A 22,103-nucleotide genomic window follows, 5' to 3' on the forward strand; every position below is an offset into this window, starting at 1 on the left:
TACTATTAGAATGAAATGTGTGTTGTGTGTCTTATCTTCCAGCCTCACTGACCTCGTGGTCTCATGTAGCTTCTTAAACACTCACACTGTCTCCTGTTACACTACAGGAGGTACTGTGTGTTTCACAGGAGACAAGCAGAACAAGATAATCTGTCTTTTATTGTGGCGCTGAGGCATTATAATTATATAATTTCATGTTTTTTTCAAGAACAATACAGTTAAAATTAGCACAAAACTACAGTTCGACTTGTTGATTTTACTTTTCTACTGGCAAGAAGAACATTTTCACAGCCACTGGTCAGCACAAATCATGTAAAATGATGTTTTCCTCACATAGTACAATGATCACATCCAAGCTGAGATGGATGCTTTAGAATTTTACTACCATTAAATCAAGTTCGGAGTCATAATAAGTTAATTAACTGTTTGTGATTTAACTTTATTTTGTTTTGAGGCCTGGAGAACGATGGGAGGAAGTTGGTGAACCTGTGTTTGTTCAGATAGGCCGTGTATCGCACTGCAATCCTGCCATTGAACAAATGATGAGTCACATACTGACGGCACTAATGTGGTTTTCCTGTCTTCAGTTTCGGGCAGTTTTTAAAGGAGGAGTGCTTCCTCACAGTGGCTTTAAGCTGTTCACTGTACAACTGAACTCATTCTCACATACAGTATTTCTTCTGATTATCTCCTGTGATGCTAAACTGCCTTTTTAAGTGGTGGTGGTCTGTACAGGGTACAGCTCCACCTCTGAGCTGAGGGAACACATACTGGAAAAATGTAAAGACACCATTCAAATTCACATCTGGGACTTTATTTTGAAACAGTGACATAAATAAAACATGTATTTGTGCAAAGACATTACAAAATGCTGCGCTTTATAAATAACATTTATACAGTCAAGACAAAATAATACAAAGGCAATCAAGTTTTTAAGACATGACACAATTACAATGTGGAATACTTTGATTTTTAAATCAAATGCTATTTGTTTTTCATTGGACAGGCTACAGTAAATCAACTTTTTTTTGGCTGATATTTAAACCAGCAGAGTCCTCAGCCTCCTCTCAGATAGCCCGTCAGGTTGATGGTGCCGAGGGCTTCGACATTATAGTCAGAGAATGTTTTCTCATCTTCTGCCAGAGTTGTGCCCTCGTAGATGAGCCTCTGCTGGCTCACTGGGACCCCCTCTCTGCTCTGCACCCTTTTCTTGAAGTTCCTCACGGTCTCATCAGGTTTGATATCATACGTGCTCTTCTTTCCCTGTAGGTTGGTGAGGGAGACCTGGAAGGGTGGCGGCTTGGTGATCAGCAGAGACACCTGGGAGCCGGACTGTAGACCGTACCAGCTGACAGGCTTTGAGTCGTCGCTGAGAGTTTTCTTCTCACCGTTCACAAACACCAGCTTCTGCTCCTGAACAGAGACTCCCAGTTTACTCTGGATGAGTCTCTTCAGGGAGCTCACGGTGTCCTGTGGGTTCACCGTCAGGTGGTGGGACGCCCCATTCAGCATAGTGATGGTGATATCCATGATGACAGTTGTCTGAAAGATAATTAAAATCCAAATTAAAAGTCCATTTTTACTTCATATTCAAGTCTAGGAAAGAAAACCGTCTTGGAGTTAAAAAAAAGTTTCTTACCTTGTGTTTTGATCACTTGAGAAAACAGTCTGGAGACGCTGGCAAGCACACAGATGATGCTCAACAATATCCGAAGCTGTGCCACAGATCTCACATCAGCTCTGTTTATATACTGTCAGGCTGAGTCAGCTGCTCACCCTCCCCTCACTTAGCATTCGTTCTCCTTAACTTTCAGTTTCCATTCTCCAAACAATGATGCAACTACTGTGACAAAGTGTAATGTTTTGATCCCAGCTTGCACTGTTGCTGCTCTGGGCACCTTTAGGAATCACCTCCTTTAGTAATAACAAAGTTTTATCACACAGGTGAGGCATTCCGAAAATCATGATGATTAACAGGTGAGGGCCTGACGTCAAATGAGGACTTTCCACTTGTACTGAGGAGTGGCTCCATCAGTTAATCACAGTAAAAGTCTATTTTAAGCTTCATGCTTGTGAAAACATGCTTTGTGTGGAAACTAAACCGAAACAGAGGGAAAAGATTAGTAGTTTCCTTTTAATCAACTTTAACACACTGAAATTAAAGCTGGACATTAAGACTTTCTACTGTATCTGACAAAACAATGGACTTTAAAGGGGCTCTGTGGAGGTTCTGTGTTGTGCTATAAGTGGGTCATATTGGGATTTTGATCTTTTGATTGTTTGATTATGTTGGTGGACTGGAGAGAGTCGGGGAACACAGACAAGACTCTCAGCAACGTACGTAAAGTCACATCGGACATCCACAGTCCAGCAGCTTTCATAAACAAATCATCCACAGGATTGTACAGTTAACTGAGAGAGAAGAGGGAAGTTTCATTTCTCATGTCACAATATAATCTGCTCGCTTGTGGCCAATAAAAAATAATAATGACCCTTTTTAAAATGTGCTGTTTCACTGACACTCTTCATATTGCAGGCTGCCAACACACTGCTCACTTACAAGTTTAATAAAACGATACTGAAACTAAAAATAGATAAATGAAACTGGAAAAAACAATCTAGATCCATGACCAGCAAGTTTTTATTTTTTAACAACAACAACAACATCCAAAATAACAATTAGTAATAAATACCAAAGATACATTCATAATCATCATAGCTCTGAGTGTTTCAGCATCGCAGCCCTCTCCTCCCTCTTCGGTAGAGGAATGTTTCCTGTGGACAGAAAACAGATATTAGTTAATGATCCACACAATTGCAACCAATTATAAAATAGTGCTTATTACAGAAAAATCTATGTATCTAGGCTTTTTCTTACCTGGTGGGGCCACAAAATATTCTTCAACTGTGTTTTTGGCGAGCTGCAGCAGCTCTCCAGCACAGTCGCCTTCAGTCACTGCATCGTCCCGCAGGAATAACGCCCTGAATGTACATTTATGTTAAACCTCAGGATTACTTACACATTTAAAAATCAGTATATATTGATGTACAGCAGATTTTAGCTTTAGATTTGTACATCTGTCACGACACAAGGCCCATCAGCCTTTGTATTCACTCTCAATTTGGAACAGAACCTCCACAGCAAAACCTCTGGAGGGAATAAAAAAGTAAATATCAAGTTTTGTAAGAGATGTAGCAACAAGGAAGACACAGCTGGACAGCCGCTCTTTATCACACGATGCCACCTTGAAAGCTTACGATCACTATTAGAATGAAATGTGTGTTGTGTGTCTTATCTTCCAGCCTCGCTGGATTATATAATTTTATACATTTTTCAAGAACAACACAGTTAAAATTAGCACAAAACTACAGTTCTTGTTCATTTACAGATTTTAAATGTATTATTATTGTTATTTTAAAGCGCACTTATACAGGAGTGGTGCTCTGTATCCGTTAAAATCTGTCTTTAGCTGGTGGATGTTGCATCATAGGAGAAAATATCTGATTGGTGCATCTAATAGCACATATTATAGGAGCTTCTCATCTAGAGTATTGTTGTGTACAGACCTGACACACAGAGCTGAGCTGCTATGAGTTACTGTTCATCCTGTATCGGGTGTCAGGCCACAGCTGTGTGACCACATCTGAAAGCACTGGCACCGTGTTTTCGCCATCACAACGTTTGACTTGTTGATTTTACTTTTCTACTGGCAAGAAGAACATTTTCACAGCCACTGGTCAGCACAAATCATGTAAAATGATGTTTCTTCACACAGTACAATGATCACATCCAAGTTGAGATGGATGCTTTAGAATTTTACTACCATTAAATCAAGTTCGGAGTCATAATGTTTATTAACTGTTTGTGAGTTAACTATTTTTTGTTTTGAGGCCTGGATGAACGATGGGAGGAAGTTGGTAAACCTGTGTTTGTTCAGATAGGCCGTGTATCGCACTGCAGTCCTGCCATTGAACAAATGATGAGTCACATACTGACGGCACTAATGTGGTTTTCCTGTCTTCAGTTTCGGGCAGTTTGCCAACATGGTCGCCTTGTTTTGGTACACCCACCTTGCATCTGTGAGGAAATACAGCTTCCTGTAATTTTTATGCACAGACAGCACATCTAAAGGAGGACTGCTTCCTCACAGTGGCTTTAAGCTGTTCACTGTTCTACTGAACTCATTCTCACATACAGCATTTCTTCTGATTATCTCCTGCGATGCTAAACTGCCTTTTTTATGTGGTGGTGGTCTGTACAGGGTACAGCTCCACCTCTGAGCTGAGGGAACACATACTGGAAAAATGTAAAGACATCATTCAAATTCACATCTGAGACTTTATTTTGAAACAGTAACATACATAAAATATGTATTTGTCCAAAGACATTACAAAATGCTGCGCTTTATAAATAACAAAAACTGTTAAGACCAAATAATACAAAGTCAATCTAGTTTTTAAGACATGACACACTTACATGTGGAATGCTTTGATTTTTAAAACTACAAGTAAAAAAAAAGAATATAATACTAATTGTTTTTTTCATTCAACAGGCGACAGTAAATCTATTTTGCTGATATTTGAACCGGCAGTGTCCTCAGCCTCCTCTCAGACGGGACGTCATGTTGATGGTGCCGAGGGCTTCAACATTATAGTAAGAGAGTGTTTTGTCATCTGTCAGCTCTCTGCTCTGGTAGATGAGCCTCTGCTGCTCCACTGGGACCCCCTCTCTTTTCTGCACCCTTTGCTTGAAGTTCCTCACGGTCTCGTCAGGTTTGATATCATACGTGCTCTTCTTTCCCTGTAGGTTGGTGAGGAACACCTGGATGGGTGGCGGCTTGGTGATCAGCAGAGACACCTGGGAGCCGGAATGTAGACCGTACCAGCTGACAGGCTTTGAGTCGTCGCTGAGAGTTTTCTTCTCACCGTTCACAAACACCAGCTTCTGCTCCTGAACAGAGACTCCCAGTTGACTCTGGATGAGTCTCTTCAGGGAGCTCACGGTGTCCTGCGGGTTCACAGTAAGGTGGTGGGACGCTCCACCCAGCATAGTGATGGTGATATCCATGATGAAAGTTGTCTGAAAGATTATCAAAATACAAATTAAAATTCCATTTTTACTTTATATTCAAGTGTAGGAAAGAAAACACCTTTGAAGTCTTGAAGAAGAAAAGCTTCTTACCTTGTTTTTTGATCACTTGAGAAAACAGTCTGGAGACGCTGGCAAGCACACAGATGATGCTCAACAATATCCGAAGCTGTGCCACAGATCTCACATCAGCTCTGTTTATATACTGTCGGGCTGAGTCAGCTGCTCACCCTCCCCTCACTTAGCATTCGTTCTCCTTAACTTTCAGTTTCCATTCTCCAAATAATGATGCAACTATTGTGACAAAGTGTAATGTTTTGATCCCAGCTTGCACTGCTGCTGCTCCAGGGTATGTTTGGAATTCACCTCCTTTAGTAATAACAAAGTTTTATCACACAGGTGAGGCATTCCGAAAATCATGATGATTAACAGGTGAGGGCCTGACGTCAAATGAGGACTTTCCACTTGTATTGAGGAGTGGCTCGATCAGTTAATCACAGTAAAAGTCTATTTTAAGATTCATGCTTGTGAAAACATGCTTTGTGTGGAAACTAAACCGAAACTGAGGTAAAAGATTAGTAGTTTCCTTTTAATCAACTTTAACACACTTAAATTAAAGCTGGACATTAAGACTTTCTACTGTATCTGACAAAACAATGGACTTTAAAGGGGCTCTGTGGAGGTTCTGTGTTGTGCTATAAGTGGGTCATATTGGGATTTTGATCTTTTGATTGTTTGATTATGTTGGTGGACTGGAGAGAGTCGGGGAACACAGACAAGGCTCTCAGCAACGTACGTAAAGTCACATCGGACATCCACAGTCCAGCAGCATCAATAAACAAATCATCCACAGGCTTGTACAGTTAACTGAGAGAGAAGAGGGAGGTTTCATTTCTCATGTCACAATATAATCTGCTCTCTTGTGGCCAATAACAATTATTGACCCTTTTTACAATGTGCTGTTTCACTGACACTCTTCATATTGCAGGCTGCCAACACACTTCTCACTTACAAGTTTAATAAAACGATACTGAAACTAAAAATAGATAAATGAAACTGGAAAAAACAATCTAGATCCATGACCAGCAAGTTTTTATTTTTTAACAACAACAACAACATCCAAAATAACAATTAGTAATAAATACCAAAGATAAATTCATAATCATCATAGCTCTGAGTGTTTCAGCATCGCAGCCCTCTCCTCCCTCTTCGGTAGAGGAATGTTTCCTGTGGACAGAAAACAGATATTAGTTAATGATCCACACAATTGCAACCAATTATAAAGAAGTGCTTATTACAGAAAAATCTATGTATCTAGGCATTTTCTTACCTGGTGGGGCCACAAAATATTCTTCAACTGTGTTTTTGGCGAGCTGCAGCAGCTCTTCAGCACAGTCGCCTTCAGTCACTGCATCGTCCCGCAGGAATAACGCCCTGAATGTGCACAAATAAAACAGAACTACAATTATTTAACAGGCTTAATGAGAGCTTAAAATTAAAGCTACAGTTTTTGTTCATTCATCACAAAACTCTGCTTATAACTCGATGAACTCAACTGTACTTAAGTAACTTTATACTTCTACTCCACTTTATCTACGAGGAGAATATTGAACCTGTTTATTCCACTATCTGTGTCTGACAGCTGTCGTTACTGAATAGATTATAATCTGTTGTACCATTCCTGCCCCGTTAAATGATAGCCTCCCCGAATGTGTTCATTTTAAATGTTTGTAATAAAATGAAGGATGATGTGTTCCTTTATGTGTTGAGAGTTTTCTCCTACCTAATACAAGAAATAAACTCTTCAAAAAGCATATTGGATAAGCTGGATAAGCTGGAAAATCTTATGTCACAGAGCTGAAAACAGAGCTGTTATATGCTAAGGCAAAGGTCTGAATGCAGGATTTCATGCAGTGGTATTGGTATCAGGATCTGTAACCTTCTCCGACAGCTGCTCTACTGTACCTGTCTTCCAGAACTGAATCCATTGGTTCAACCCCTGATGTGTCGACAACATGTAGCTGATCTGCGAATCGTATGGCTTTCTCCAAACACTCCAGGCCCTGTTTGGTGCGGAAGTCCACCAAGGCCAGTCTCTCCAGCTTGTCCACCAGGTCTGCAGTGATCTGGGCTGGCTGTAAATAGATGGTGTGTTGCTTTAGAAACAGTTTCCTTCCATTGTTTCCACATCCTGATCTGAACACAGACCTCTGTTTATCTCTGCTGTTCTGTAATATACAGTTTAGTTCAACTGACTACTGTGTGTGATTTTGTGTTGAGTGATTGTTTGTACAATATCCAACCTAAAACTAAAGTCACCTCGTTGTCTGTCATGGCATTATGTCACTTCATATGTAACACCATGCTAACACTGTCATATGTTAGCATTCATCCAGTCTTACCGGGGGCAGTTGGTCCTCTGGTACTGGCTCCCATGTTGGAAACTCCGGTACCTATCAGATATGAAACACAGGTATATCAACTGTGTTCTGCATTGACTCCAGAACAAAACCCACTGTGACAAAAACAATAACCACTGACGTTTTATTTACCTTGGGGTTAAGTGGTCTAGAGCTGAACAGACGCGTCTGTACGCTACTATTTCTTCTTCCGAGGAAATCCTGAACGTTTGTTCCCGAGTGTCCACCGTTCAACAGTTTACATAAAGGTCGAATGTTTTGTACAGACACGCTAAATGTTCGTGTAACAGCGAAGCTAAACACCGACATTTTCGGCACAATGAGCTAACTATCTATAAAACAGTGTATTGTGTAAAAACAGCGTCACATTTTCAGTCCTGTGAGTCTAAACTAGCTTAACTTGGACGCTAGCTAACAGTCTGTTGTAGCTACTTAGCCCAGAGGAGTGAGGAGGACGAAGGGAAGCGAGAGGTTTATCCCCACGGACTTCCTTCTTCGTTTATGTTCCGCGCAGACAACGGACGGGTTCGTTTCAGTCGACAAATACTGAGGAAGTCTTAAATCTGTTTAATTCTGTTTAATATAGAACCATATTTAGCAAAATATCGTTATGTGTTATATATTTGAAAGACACGCAGCATAAAATCGCCCTTTCCTGTGTCGAATGCTGTCGTTGACGCATGCGAACTATTAAAAACACACGATAGTAAAAAATAGAATCAGTCTTATTCAAATGTACAGATTAGAAAACACAAATCATTGTGAAACAGACATGTATTGAATACTGTCGTTGGAGGCAGAACGCACGCAGAAGAAACAAATAGATACAAATACTGAAACACAGCGACAACATTGGGTTGTACCGTTATGTTGGACTGTAAGTGATTATCGTGCAGAGCCCGGATAGCTCAGTCGGTAGAGCATCAGACTTTTAATCTGAGGGTCCAGGGTTCAAGTCCCTGTTCGGGCGATCGTACTTTTCATGTTTTTTGCTCAGGCTCAAGCTCATGTTAGCGGTGCTTGCGAGCACGTCATATAAACAAGGCTTGTATAGTCACATTCCCTCTTCTCATTACTGTCTTATTCTCTAAACTGTCTATATTAATCTTCTAGTACTTCGCTATTACATCGACTTTTAGTAACAGTTTAATTGTTGTTTTCTAATTCTTCATGGAGCTGCAGAACGTCCCAGCTAGATCACACTTCAAGTCTCTCCAAAGAAAATACTATCGCCCGAACAGGGACTTGAACCCTGGACCCTCAGATTAAAAGTCTGATGCTCTACCGACTGAGCTATCCGGGCTCTGCACGACGTTTTCCTGACAGCATTTAAAAGTTACACAACACACCGTTTAATTCTGTATGCACATTTGTTTCTCCTGCATTTCTTGTGAATCCAACGGCAGTATTCAACACATGTCTCGTGTTTCACAAGAACGTGTCTGTGAATGATGTCACACTAGAAAGAGTAAATATTTAATTTACTGATATTCAGATTAAAAAAGTCCCATTTGTATTTGCCCTAAACGAATCAGTCTGCTGCCCCCTCTTGTCCTTTTGATATCTCTGATATCTGCCATATTTACACTTTTAAAATGTAACATTCCTTGTTTGTATCGCTCCAGTGTGATCACAATATATGACATATTATACACTATATTATTTTCAAAAGACAGAGAGACAAAAAGAAAAGAAGAGCATAGGAAAGGAAGATATAACATACAGAACATAGCACATCTAAAATTATGATATCAGTCCATGGTCATAGTTAGACAATAAGGCAAATGACACAGGGAAAACATCTTTGAATAAATAAAAGAAAAAAATGAAGTATATACATCTGTGTACAGTGAAGTCTTAAGGCAGGAAGGCTTGAGGAGCGGTGCACCATTACTCTCCTGCCTGTTAGATCGCATTCAGGATCGACACTTTTGGTCTGCCATGACGGCGCCGCGCCGGAGGTGCAGCAGCAACCGTGAGTTGTTCAAAAACCTTCTTTTTAGTAAACTCTGTGTACACAAACAATGTTCTCAATGCTCGTGATCATGTATAGAGGCCCTGGTGATACTATGAGCAAAGTTTCATGGTGTGTTGAGCCTTCTTACTGTTTTAAAAATAGATTTAGATGCTATCGTAAAAGTGCCCTTGCACCCCATTGAAAATTTGCTTGCCCAAAAACGAAACTATGGTATATCTTAAAAGTGCCTCTTTCGTCACAATTACGCTTTTACATTAAGGTTTGACTCATATTCAATTGCAAATAAAGCCTTGGTTGCTTTTTGGCGAGAGTTTTACTTTAAGTTTGTAAGTCTTGCCCCTTAAGGTATCTCAGTACAGGGTCCCATGTCTTATCAAGTACCTGTCCTCTATCTTCATTATAAAGCCTCAGTCTCTCAAGATGTCGTGGGTTGGACATTTCTCCCAGCCACAAGTCAGCACAAAGTCCATTTTCCACATACGTAAAATCTGTTTTTTCACAATCACCATCCCGAATTGAATAGCGTTAGCCTTCTTCTCATGTTTGTTGTTTACTAAACACAACAAAACAGAAAACACAACATTAACCTTCTGTTTTGTTGCTGTGGTTTCTGTTTTGTTGTTGTGTTTTCTGATTTGTTGTTGTGTTTTCTAATTTGCTGTTGTGTTTGTTGTTGTCTGTTTTGCTGTTGTGTTATCCGATTTGCTGTTGTGTTTTCTATTTTGTTGTTGTGTTTAGTTATTTGGCGTTTTGTTTTTTGCCGCTGTGTTCTGCACTTCAGGGCCACCATACTAATGTAAAGTCACTGCGCTTACTTGGTTCCCCTGAAATAAGTAGTATCTACAATATAACATGACCATGGCAAAAAGGAATATGCCATAAACGCAAAAGATAGATGTGCTGAGAAAAGGAGAACATTAAACCAAACACACGAACACACTACAGAGGGAAAACACATCCCACCAGCAGCGTTTCCAACCCCCAAGCACGAAATCAAGGCTAATCGTTGGCGCTGAATAAAGGCCCACGTTAGCTAACTACTCACCTCCCTCAACTCAAAGGAGGACTCCACCTCACGAATGAGTAATAATGAAATGAAAACATTTAACCTCACCCAATTCACATTGCCGTTTCAACAGTCCAAAGTTAGTCCACATCTGCCGAGACGATGTGTTGAAAGGCCATCCGTCTCTTCATGGTCGCTGACGTTAGGCCAGGAAAGATGAACACAGGACGCCATCTTTAACTGGCGCTGCGATTCGGTGGGCTCGGTCCACAATCCACGGGTCGAGCAAAAAGCAGCTCTGGTAACAACCTGGTGACAAACTCGGTTGGCCTGTCGTTTTCAGCTTTCCATTTTATCCCGATAATGTGGATATTTTGTCTGCGGAGGCCTCCAGAGCTAAACGTTAGCTAGCTTAGCCTCCTGTAGCTTACACTGGGATGCTAGCTAGGCTCTCCTGTCGCCTCCAGTTGTCTCTTGCGATTCCACGGCAGCCTTGGTTGAAGACACACGCTCATGAAGGCTGAAAATGAACTCTTTAAGCTCATCAAACCTCTCATCCACGACGCTTTTTGTCTTGTGTACTGCTGCTAAAACATCTTCGTTTGTAGTCCAGGTTCTAGCGCTAGCAGCAATGGCGCTAGCTGCCATAGCATCTGCCTCTTCAGTGGCTCCATCTCGGTGTAATTTTCGACAGAATCTTCTCCGAAGGTTTTTATTGCCTTTTTAATTTTCTTGACATTGTGTATATATCGCTACTGCTCAGATTAAGACTGCAAAAATTGAGTCAAAATCTTTCTGGTGAGGTGAATTAATAGTGTGAAGGTGGGGCTCCTTACAAACGCGTCTACTCCATACCGTGGTCCGCCATCTTCCCCCTTGTTGTTATGCTCTTTGGTTACTTATATTTTCATTTGGGAAGTAATTCTGCAAATCGTGTGTATAATTATGGAGGACTAAAAGTACCATAATTAAATAAATAAATACGCCATTAAATAATTAATAAATTCTGTCATTAATTAAATAAAATTGGAATTAAATGCGTGTCATTAATTAATTAAAATACCAATTCAGTGTATCAACATGCTGCACTGTCCTTAAAGTTTAATCACTCCAGTACAGATGTTTCAGTGTGACTACAGATGTGGTTCAATTACATATTAAGGTGAATTAGTAGATATTTCTGTGATGTTTCATTATTATATATTAAATATAGTCACTTTCACTGCTTACTCTAGTTATATTATGACTCAGAAGTTGTTTGTCTTTTCATCAGGTTTCACCAATAAGCACGATCAGCAGTAGTTTTTATATAAGTTGATATAAGTGGTGTATATTATCAAATCTTATCAAACATCATCTTTGTTAGGAGCCTAATGTGAAACTGTGTGCTTAATGCTAACCAGAGCATGCTAAAGTGTTCACAATGCTAATGCTAATGTTATCAAACTTTATCAAACACAATCTGTGTGCTAAATGCTAACCAGAGCATGATAAAGTGTTCACAATGTTAATGTTCTTTTGATACAGAATGGTAACCATGTGTGCTAACATTTGCAACATAAATAAAGTCTGAGCTTATGACAATGTCTGAAGTAAGTATCATCATTATATCAGTTAAGCTTCAATGAGTAAAAGGCACGTTACAACATACTTTGAAAAATAATGATGAATCCATTTTTAATATTTTTATTATAAGAACATATACCATTTAATATATATATTTATATATATAAATGAACTCTGAGTATAGAATCTTGATTGTTTTACAGTAAACATTTAGAACTGGCCAGGAAATAAAAAATATCAGCTTTACAAATAAAAGCAGCATCTGAATGAAAAAAAAGAGCAATAAATAAATAAATTAATACTTCGGCAAATAAGTTGTTACAATAAATAAAAAAAAAAACAGGTTTTCTGACAGCGGTTAGCATTCACAAAGAAACACCGATAGCAAAAGCAATTCATCTTTAAACCACAATCATGGAGCAACACTTGATAGCGACACTCATCATGAATGTAACTGAGACCAACATTTGTACCAATTCAAGGAAAAGAAAACACATCTATTGAACGTCATCACGAGCCCCAAATCTGCCAAAACGATAAATCTGTTTCCATCATAACATCCGGTCGTTTAAAGGTCATTAAAAAAAAAATGTTCCTATTCCTTTCATCATTTCATCCCTGTGTTTAAAAATTCTGGCGCGTATGAGTTAGAGGTGAAAACAGAATATAATCAATCAGAAAAATGATGTTTTCATTAGTGTACACTCACCTGAAATAAAGGGCTAGTCCACACGTATACAGGTATTTTTAAAAAACAAGAACTAATCTGGCCGCGTGCATGTTGTTGTAAACAGGAAGCAGATTGTAGCAGAAAATACTACGAACGAGGGAGTTTAACGTGGCAGCTCTTCACAGAATCATCGTACGGAGTCTCACGATGTCTCTTTTCCATCTGCTCCAATATCAGAACACATCCACGTTGACATAAACGTGTGTGTATCATTTCTAAAACAATCTCAGTTTCTGCCCGTACAGACGTGAACACTGAAATTTGAGTTTCTGAATATCTTCAACGTGGAAGGAGTTTTCCAAAAAGGTTTTCAGTGACCTAAAACGCTGTTTATGTGTGTACGAAATGCCAAAATGCATAGAAAAAGCTACGTTTTTTGGGAAGTACATGTGGAGAGGGCCGAGAATCCTTGTGTTTTTATTACCTTACAATGAGCCTTTTATATCTACAGAGCCTCGAGAGTCCACCATGTTTTCTACAGTAGCCCAGAATGGACAAACTGAACGCTGACTCCAGAGAGGGGCCATTCACATTTTACGCGTTTTTAATAACCACCGCCAGGAAGGGAGAGACGAGGGGCGTTCAGTTCGTCGCAGTCTGCTAGATGTCACTAAATCCCACACAAAACACTTTATCTGTTCCTCCTAATTCATAATCACACTCAAGCTCAAGTAAACATTTGATTCGACAGACAGGCGGCAGACGTTAGAAGACAAAGAAAATCAAGGTGAGTAAACGGCACGATTTACAAAAATATACAGCGGTTCACGGGAGAACGGAACAAAACTCAAGAAGACGATCAAATCAGGCTTGTTGCGTTACATAAACCCAGACATCCATAAGTCCACTTAAAGATTTGGTTATGATTTTACAAGAGTTAACATAATATCATTTCTTTTTTTTTTTAAATAAGTTAAACACAGTTTTCTCTCAGTACAGTACAGTTCACACAGAACAAAGACATAATATTTGGCAGACGAAGGCAGTTTCAGACATTGAAAAACACTGTTGGATGCTAAAATCACTGACATGGTGCTAAAAGCTAAATCATCCTTAAACGTTGTGTGTGTGTGTGTGTTAAACATAACCGAGTTTTGGGTTGTTGAATTGTGTTTTTGGACTGCAGTGATCCAGCGTGCACTGAATCAGTCGTCGCTGGAAATTAATTTGACTTTTCGGGTGTTTAAAAACGAAAAAAATTAAGAAATAAGTCTGCTTACATTCTTTCCTTCATTAAGGTCGAGGTATCAGGGGACAACTGGTGTATATCGAAAGTTTACTCTTGTAGACTTTGACTACTAAAATAACTATTATAAACTATTATCACAATGTATATTTCTCATAAATATAGTCTCTGCTTGAATTCAGCTCTTGCATTTCGGTTTTGAAATGTGCATCTACGACCTTCTTCTATCTCAAAATATTAAGTGCACTCGGATTTAAGATCGACACTTACGGGATTTTCTGACAAAAATATTTAGGAGTCAAAGAAATTTTTGTTGTTTTTGTTTTTTTTTTCAGACACATTTTTGTTTTTTGCACTTTTGAACATACTGACAAATATGAAGCTTAATATTCTCATACACCTGCTGACAACACAAACAATACAGAGAATAAGGCTCATAGCAGCAAACTGTGATTGTAAAGGCCTTGTGTAGTGTGTGTGTAGTGTTTAGTGTGTAGTGTGTGTGTGTGTGTGTGTGTGTGTGTGAGCTTATGTGTGTTTGTCTCTTTGTGCTGCTACAGCCGATCACACTTTACTTGGAAGGAGAAGAAGACAAACAGCACGATCACTTGTTCTCTATCAGCAGCTGCACCTTGCACACCAGATCCCGGGCCTGGGTCAGGATCTGCTTGATGTTGTGGTGCTCGGCCATTTCTGAAAGAACAAAAGGAAAACAGGTGGGTTCAGTTCTACTAACCGGTGCATGTATGTCAGAAATAAACATCAGCTATATAGATGATATTGGCCTTTAATCGCTTGGTATTGGATCGAAACAGAATTTTGTGTTATTGCCCGATTATCCCCTTACTTCCCAGGTGTAATACGACCCGGATATTCCACCTTTTGTGGCCCATAGAGACTTCTGAGACGGTGCTGACAATCTTCCAGTTAAGCTATGTCGAATAGCCTTCTAGACTTTCCAAATGTTACTGGATCGAATGGATTTAAATCTGATAATGAGTGGTGTCATTTTGTGGAGGTTGTGACGCAAAACAAAAAAATTATTTAGCCACAATTTCACAGCCGCAGCATCTTTTGGGTATTTTTGGCCCCAGTGCAACACGTGACATTGTCATTACGAGGTCACTATATAAAAAATGGCTTTTAAAGGGATATTCTGGTGTAAGTTTAATCCACGGTCCAACACACCGTGAAACTGTGTTAGACTCCCTCTCGAGAGATCAAGTTAGCAGACCGCTAATTTACAGAGTTTTATCAACCTCAGAAACGACCGCACGACAACAATACACTGCAGTAAATGGATCCAAATATAAACGGCCACCAAAAAGCCACAAATAATGCTCAGAACAGCACCAAACTTCAGCAACACTACAAATAGGGTCTCAGCACATAGTCCGGGGCATCTAACCTCCGCTAGCTTAGCTGGATTTCTACTGAAAAGCTGACTAAATTTACCACTCTTCTGCAGCAGCTTCCTGTTGACGGGAAGTCCCGACGAGTCGATTACCGAGCGCAGTAGAGTTCCGCGGCTCATTGATGAAAATGTGTGATTATGACTCCCTGGAAAAGCAATCAAAGTTCATATGTGTCTTACCTGCCAGTTTATAACAGTTATTATCGAGAGCGGACAGGGAAAAGAACGAAATGAGCATTTCTAACCGCACTCGGTAATCGTCGCATCGGGACTTCCCCGACCCTGGAAGCTGATGGAGGAGAGTTGAACTCTGTTTTTAGCTTTTCAGTAGAAATCCAGCTAAGCTAGCGGAGGTTAGATGCCCCGGACTATGTGCTGAGACCCTATTTGTACTGTTGCTGAAGTTTGGTGCTGTTCTGAGCATTATTTGTGGCTTTTTGGTGGCGGTTTATATTTGGATCCATTTACTGCAGTGTATTGTTGTCGTGCGGTCGTTTCTGAGGTTGATAAACCTCCGTAAATTAGCGGTCTGCTAACTTGATCTCTTGAGAGGGAGTCTAACACAGTTTCACGGTGATTTAGACCATGGATTAAACTTACACCGGAATATCCCTTTAAGCCTGGGAAGAGACATCTGATGACATCACTTGAGTTATTATCTCCAGCCCACCACCATGACAAAACTTATCTTCAATGTGTCGTGCCCCTTCAGCAGGGACAAGAATATGTCTCTATGTTTTACCGTTGAAAAACTTAATGATGTCAGTGAAGTCCATGTTGTTCTCCAGGATGATGTCCCTGTAGATCTCCACCAGCGCCAGGGCGATGAAGAGGACAAAGTGACTAGAGGAGACACACTTGGCGGCCCAGATGGTTTCCCAGACTGCGAACACGTCATCGTACACCAGCTCTGGAAAAAAAAAACACAAAGCACGAACAAAGCCGTCAAAGTGTTTGAGGGCGCGGATGAAAGGCGGGTGAAGTTATCAGAGGGAGATAAGAGTGGAAACAGGTGTTTGCTGGGGTGGGGGAGAGGAGATACTGAGATACCAAGGTGAGAAAACAACGACAGTCCACAGCTGAATGTTCAGTGTGAAGCATAATTAGTTCATACCAACCAGGAAGAGGTTTCCAAAAATATTACCGACTTCTAAAATCCTCTCCAGGCGTTAGTAGCTAACTACACGTCTTGTGAGCGAGCTGCCAAGTGTGTTGTTAAAGAGGAGCGAATCTTCCACGTCTCTAATTGGCACAAGCTCGTTCGCGCCGCGCCGTCACTTTACCTCGCTTGAAGTCGAGGAGGAACCAGCGGTAGCAGAAGTAGAAGTGGGTGTAGTCTCCGTTCTGGTGCATCAGCTCGAAAAGCTCCGAGTCCAGGATCTGTGCACAGAGGGGATCAGAGGAGATCCAGGAGAAAGAAATAATGAGACTGGTTGTGGAGGAGACAGTGTGGAAAAGCGGGGTAATGTGTAAAGACCTCACTGGTGCTGTATTACCTGGATTAGAGAGCGCATGTTGGCAAAGTGAGTGTCCATAGCTCCTCCGTGTGGAAAGTTCTGATTCATTCTCTTCATGAGCTCCGTGAAACAGCTGAAGGCCATGGCCTCTGAACAAAGGAGCGAGCAGAGGGGAGAAAGTGAAAGCGAGTGGGCAAGCTGCGCCGTCAAAAGCTGTAAAAAATACCCCCAGATGTCAGAGCGGAGGGAAGAATAAAACATGATTCAGTGTGTTGACTCACCATCATCCAGAATGACAAGAAGCGGAGCCAGCAGATCACACATGCCCTGAACATAGCCGATGTCAAGGTGCCTCCAGATATAACTGGAAACACGAAACCGAGAGAAGCGAACACATCACACGCTGCTGGCAAGGTTTACAGGTACTACAATGTTTTATTCATGGTTGAAAATAGATTTTCCTGATATTAACACTCTGATTCTGTCGGTGTGCGTTACCTGCACATGATGTTGCGCAGTTTCTCCAGATTGGCCGGCGTGAAGTACCAATAGTTCCTGTCGCAGCGCTGGACGTCCTTCTCGATGCGGTGCAGATTTAATGTGTACAAGTCCAAGAGCTCTTGCTGAAACAAACAGAACAATGAATGGATGAATAAATAATAAATAGTTGATTTACTAGAGAGTTGATCAATTTGGACTTTTAAATGCTTACAGAAAAGGGGCCCCCAGCCGATTCTTGAGCGCTGGCTTCATTCTTGGCGCTCTCGGACCCGACCAGAGAGTCAAAGTTGGGGTAGAGGCTCTCCATCTCCGGCTCCTCGGACAGGATGGACTCGGTGCCCTCTAGACTAGGCTTCCCCTGCTCCTCCTCCTGCCTGAGCTCCACGTGAGCGGCCGAGTCGTCAGAGAGAGAAGCTCCTTCGCAGCGTCCCTTCCTGCTCCAAGGCACCATGGAAACTTTGGCTTTGGGGATCTCCTCCATCTCTATGGCTGAGGGAGACTCATCAGACTCGGTCATGACCTGGACGTCGTCTTTCTGCGGGGTGAAGTACGATTCTCTCGCTCTGGAGACCTCGGCGTCCGCTGAGAAAACAAGGCTCTCTTCAGCTACGGGAGCCGCGGGAACTATCGATATCTCTTCTTTCCTTTCTGCCAAGAACACCTCTTGTGGTTTACTTGTATTTGATTCGTCCGTTGCGTTTGTTTTTCCTTCGTTCACAGTTGTTTCTGCCTCGAGCTGTGATGTAACCTCATGGGGCATTTCTTTTTCTGTTTCTGATGTTATTCCTTTAATACCTGCCGGTGCATCCAGGTCTTTGTCTTCCTCCTTTTTAATCGCTCCAGACTCAACAGTTTCTTGTGTTTTGAGTCCCTCTTCCAGTGGCTGTATCATGTCGTCACCTGTCGCCTCAGTCTTGGTGTTTTCAGCAGTTTTGCTCACGTCAGGTTCTTTCCCCTCCTCGTCCTCTTTGCCCCTCGCCTCACCTTTCACCTGAGCGTCCTCTGTCGGACCTTCACTCTCTGTCCCTGCAGGCGCCGGGGGGACCGCTGCAGATCTGGAGGTCGAATCATGCGCACCGCTGTCCTCCGTGCTGAACGAGCCGTCCGACAGGCCGGAAGTGACGGAGAAGTTGCGGGAGGAGGGATGTCCGGAGTCCGGAGAGCTCGTCCCGTTCTGCAGCGCTCCGTTGGGCATCTTCGGCACCTGTTTGGCCTCTTCGCTCTTGGGCTCTGTCTCGATCTGGTCCACCTCCTCCACCGACTCGAACACCTGAAAGAACAAGCCAAAGGGAAGCAGGCTAGTCCAGGGGAAGGGATGGGCGGATGTGACGAACTAGCAGGAGAAAGAATGCAGGAATGAGGAGTATTGGTTCAAAAAAAGATGACATGCATTACTTTAGTCGTACATCAGGAAATGAGTCATAAAAGATCAGGAGCAGAAGGTAACAGAGGTGCAGCTGAGTTTGTCTGGAGGACTGTAATAAAAACACCGTCTGTTTCAGGCCGTGATGTGGTAAATATTTGTTACCTGTGTGCTGCTGCTGGAGTCACTCTGCAGGCGAGTCAGACTCTGTCTGTCTGAGCTCTGGGGGGACTGGGACTGGGTAATAAAGACATCCAGGCCCAGACATTATTACATTAAAATATTCTATTGATATACAGTCTTAATACACATTGTCTCATGTGCTCAGCTGACATTAAAGGGATTCTCCAGTGATCTGAGCTATCATGGTAAAAAGTTTGTTGCACGGATCAAGTCCCCAGAACGACCGAATAGGCCATACTTCGATATCAGTGTTCAACAATATTCTATGTTTGACACGATGAGATATCTGATCAATAATCATGGTAAAGAGTATTAGTATTAGAATAAGTAGAACTGTCTGGTGAGTTCAAATAATGACGTCACTTTAAGGTAAAACACCCCAAATTGCTGTTGTTTCGCTTTGAAGACGCATAAACACATTGCACTTCCTGTGGCAAGCCTACTTCAAAATAAAAGTCAACTTGTGCTTCAACAGTTAAACGTAGGAGACTGGAGAACGCCGGCCATTATTAACCCATATCCCTGTTGATCGAGGGTACCGAGTGCTGTCATTAGGAAAAATAACGAGAACATTTGGCGCAATATTTACCGAGTATCAGAACGGCAGCTGAAAAAAATTCACGTTATCTTTCCTACTGACAGCACTCGGTAACCTCGATCAACAGGGATATGAGTTAAAAACGGCCGACGTTCTCCTTTAATGTAAAGCTGCAACATTAGCAGTAACTTAACAAAGTGATCCACAGACATAAGGCGTCTTTATCTGGTGTAAATGGCAAAACTGGCACCGTCACAAGCTAATTTGTTGGTGTGTCACTGCTTCACCTCATTGCTGACGGTGGAGTCGTGGTGCATCATCTTCTGACTTGAGCTGTCCATGCTCGCTCCTGAGGAGCACTTTGCTAACGCCACAGCGTGCTGCTCCTTCTCCCGCTGGCGCACGATCTCCTCGCAGCGGAGCCACTCGCACATGGTCTGCTGGTAGCACACTCGCACCTGTTCATCCACCTGGAGAGGGCGGGATCAAGAGTCAGTCATTCAGAAGGAAAGCTGCTATAGGAGCAAAGCCACAACCGTGGAAGTGACAAACCTTATTTCTCTCAGCGTCTGACATTCCAAACTGGTAATGACCGAGCAGGAAAGGCCACACTTCTTTACGCAGCGAGGCGTCCACACCGCCGAAGTAGACCAGGCGAAGCAGCTCCTTCTCCTCGTACGCCTGAGGACACAAGATCGATACCTTCAAGGGGCAATAATCATAAGAACTGACCACCTGCTGTATTCATACTCAAAGCAAAGAAGGAGCAGCATAACGCCAGACTGCCTCTAATTCTAGTTATGAGTTAGCTCAGTTAGCCGTGAAGCTAGCGGTCCGGACTGGGAGCTCGGGGATGATGGATGTGTGTTAGTGTTTGCTCAGCTCTATATCTACATTTGTTACATATAAATATATATGACGCACACAAGGCACTGAAGTAAGTACGACTTCAGGCTTTTTCACATTGCAGACCTTTTACATGCACATAAATGCTACAAAAAACAAGGAAATAAAGGTAAAAACCCAAAGAACATAACATGACTTCTTTTATCAAACATTAAGAGGATTTATCTGTACCCTCTATTAATTATGAGGCAGATTTATATGGGTTTTATAACGTAGCTCAAAAGTAAATATATTTATAATATGAAGAGTATTTGGTAGAAAAAGTAATCCTTAAAAATTAAACCACTTATCTTTCAGGAAGTTTGCTCAGTAACTGAGCCAATAATGATACAATATTACTTTGGTATTATACAATTATTATAAAAACAGATAGGACTTATTATTATTCGCTTATTAAAAATGTAAAAAATGTGTTTTATGTTCGGGTCAAACTCTCCGTGGCTCCTGGGAAATTAAACTAATGTCCAGATAAACTGTGCAGGCCGACTGTGTGACTGACGGCTCCATTAGCGCCGCTTCATGCACATCTTTTGTGAGACTAATGGTGTGAGCCACATGATTAGTATAGGGTGAACATGGCTGAGACAGAAGAGTGACAGTGCGAGTGTGTGTGTGTGTGTGAGAGTGTGTGTGGACAGCATATGTCGCAGTGGCGTGACAGCAGCGATTCTTACTGTGCGGTCCTGCAGAAACGTCTGCCACACGTCGGCGGTGAGCCCTTTGTCGGCGTCGCGCGGCACGTCGGGGGCCACGATGGTGTGATTGACGAGGGCAGAGAGGTGAGTGCGCACGGTGGACAGGTGACGGCAGTACGCCAACCCTGGTGGACACAAGTGTTAATTAGCTAATGCCTCTGTGGGTGTTCGCGATAATTAAAAACAAGGAGATAATGTGCCACATACTAATGTCTGAAGCAACGTTATGTAGCCTTCTCACCCTGAAACTACAGCTTCAAAATCATTTGGATGGCACAGTGTCTTATAATAATAGTGAAGTGTGTTTCTGTCTCCCTCCATCACTTGTTTCCAGTAGATCGCCTCGGCTGGCAGCTGCGACACGGCTTCAACGTAATCCCTCGGGAACTTTGACTGTCAAAGAAACGATCACTTGAAGTGTTTGTTTTAGCCACTGACAGGCCGAGCTTGTTATTCTGTGTCAGACAACATTACACAAAGGACTCTTAGTTTTTGTTAAATAATAAGATCCTTTTTGAAACCAGAAACACAAGGAGGAGGAGGGTTGAGGAGAAGTCTCGCTCTGAACTCTCTAAGCTGCTGGAGAGGGAGTTTGGAGTTTACCGAGAAGAGTTGTTTCCAAAACTTCCAAACTTCTGGCTGACATTTTTTTGACAATCTAAGCGAGGCAACAACTGAAACTGAAGACTTCTCCTTGAACGAGACTCGATCCTACTCTCTAAATGTCTCGCTATGTTGGAACAGTTCCCGTGAAACACTTTAAATAACCACCTCATCCCGTCAGGAGCAAATACAAACACTTGTAGACGTAAATCTGACAGTCATAGTTGGCTGCAGATTACGTCGCAGGCATGTCGCTGCTGCCAGCTGAGGCGAATTACTGGACGGACCCCAAAACCCTTTTTTCTAAACACAGAAACATGTAAATACAGGACCAGGGTTTTAAAAATACTGGAATTCCCCCTTAAAGGCTCGTCAGTGGAAACAGTAACGGATCACGTACAGCCGTAAAACGCCCGAGAGATGATCTGATACTTCATGTTGTCGCACAGCATCTTCAGAGGAGCCCTG

The 22,103-nt window shown here is 41.8% G+C and overlaps 4 protein-coding genes and 2 non-coding genes across 7 annotated transcripts in view; 1 reads left to right on the forward strand and 5 right to left on the reverse strand.

The window, feature by feature from the left end:
• Positions 1-792: 792 nt before the first annotated feature.
• Positions 793-1,793, reverse strand: LOC115582426 (polyubiquitin-like). The gene is made up of 2 exons (XM_030418401.1): positions 1,640-1,793; positions 793-1,542 (listed from the first exon to the last, which is right to left on the reverse strand). Exon 2 carries the CDS (start codon positions 1,528-1,530, stop codon positions 1,057-1,059), a length of 474 nt encoding a protein of 157 aa, XP_030274261.1. The 5' UTR covers positions 1,531-1,542; positions 1,640-1,793; the 3' UTR covers positions 793-1,056.
• Positions 1,794-4,320: 2,527 nt separating this feature from the next.
• Positions 4,321-5,333, reverse strand: LOC115582427 (polyubiquitin-like). Its single transcript, XM_030418402.1, has 2 exons — positions 5,183-5,333; positions 4,321-5,080 (listed from the first exon to the last, which is right to left on the reverse strand). The coding sequence occupies exon 2, from the start codon at positions 5,066-5,068 to the stop codon at positions 4,598-4,600; it is 471 nt and encodes a 156-aa protein (XP_030274262.1). The 5' UTR covers positions 5,069-5,080; positions 5,183-5,333; the 3' UTR covers positions 4,321-4,597.
• Positions 5,334-6,158: 825 nt separating this feature from the next.
• On the reverse strand, positions 6,159-8,169 carry gatc (glutamyl-tRNA amidotransferase subunit C). The gene is made up of 5 exons (XM_030418400.1): positions 7,642-8,169; positions 7,492-7,542; positions 7,055-7,224; positions 6,420-6,523; positions 6,159-6,316 (listed from the first exon to the last, which is right to left on the reverse strand). The coding sequence occupies exons 1-5, from the start codon at positions 7,816-7,818 to the stop codon at positions 6,255-6,257; spliced, it is 564 nt and encodes a 187-aa protein (XP_030274260.1). The 5' UTR covers positions 7,819-8,169; the 3' UTR covers positions 6,159-6,254.
• A 237-nt stretch (positions 8,170-8,406) lies between these two features.
• trnak-uuu (transfer RNA lysine (anticodon UUU)) lies at positions 8,407-8,479 on the forward strand. The gene has a single exon. It is a non-coding gene; the product is annotated as a tRNA-Lys (tRNA).
• A 260-nt stretch (positions 8,480-8,739) lies between these two features.
• On the reverse strand, positions 8,740-8,812 carry trnak-uuu (transfer RNA lysine (anticodon UUU)). Its single transcript has one exon. It is a non-coding gene; the product is annotated as a tRNA-Lys (tRNA).
• A 3,332-nt stretch (positions 8,813-12,144) lies between these two features.
• The window catches only part of sgsm1a (small G protein signaling modulator 1a), a 31,175-nt gene continuing 21,216 nt past the window's right edge, over positions 12,145-22,103 (reverse strand). The window contains exons 14-25 of one of the 2 annotated variants that reach the window (XM_030417371.1): positions 22,036-22,100; positions 21,012-21,157; positions 19,984-20,112; positions 19,719-19,901; positions 18,876-18,947; positions 17,559-18,617; positions 17,345-17,469; positions 17,128-17,210; positions 16,886-16,995; positions 16,673-16,769; positions 16,132-16,299; positions 12,145-14,668 (exon numbers count right to left, since the gene is read on the reverse strand). In XM_030417371.1, coding sequence (XP_030273231.1) covers positions 14,580-14,668; positions 16,132-16,299; positions 16,673-16,769; positions 16,886-16,995; positions 17,128-17,210; positions 17,345-17,469; positions 17,559-18,617; positions 18,876-18,947; positions 19,719-19,901; positions 19,984-20,112; positions 21,012-21,157; positions 22,036-22,100 — 2,326 coding nt within the window. In that variant the 3' untranslated portion in view covers positions 12,145-14,579. The remainder of the gene's footprint in view (positions 14,669-16,131; positions 16,300-16,672; positions 16,770-16,885; positions 16,996-17,127; positions 17,211-17,344; positions 17,470-17,558; positions 18,618-18,875; positions 18,948-19,718; positions 19,902-19,983; positions 20,113-21,011; positions 21,158-22,035; positions 22,101-22,103) is intronic. The other variant, XM_030417372.1, reaches the window with a different exon arrangement.

Source organism: Sparus aurata, chromosome 5, assembly GCF_900880675.1.
Source record: "Sparus aurata chromosome 5, fSpaAur1.1, whole genome shotgun sequence".
NCBI lineage: Eukaryota > Metazoa > Chordata > Actinopteri > Spariformes > Sparidae > Sparus > Sparus aurata.

Bases quoted from the DNA above. Each gene is read 5' to 3' on its own strand.
- LOC115582426 (XM_030418401.1), bottom strand. From the start codon at position 1,530: ATGGATATCACCATCACTATGCTGAATGGGGCGTCCCACCACCTGACG.
- gatc (XM_030418400.1), bottom strand. From the start codon at position 7,818: ATGTCGGTGTTTAGCTTCGCTGTTACACGAACATTTAGCGTGTCTGTA. The intron at 6,524-7,054 runs GTACAGTAGAGC...GTGCACATTCAG, and splicing joins GATTCAGTTCTGGAAGACAG to GGCGTTATTCCTGCGGGACG. The intron at 6,317-6,419 runs GTAAGAAAATGC...TTCTGTCCACAG, and splicing joins ATATTTTGTGGCCCCACCAG to GAAACATTCCTCTACCGAAG.
- LOC115582427 (XM_030418402.1), bottom strand. From the start codon at position 5,068: ATGGATATCACCATCACTATGCTGGGTGGAGCGTCCCACCACCTTACT.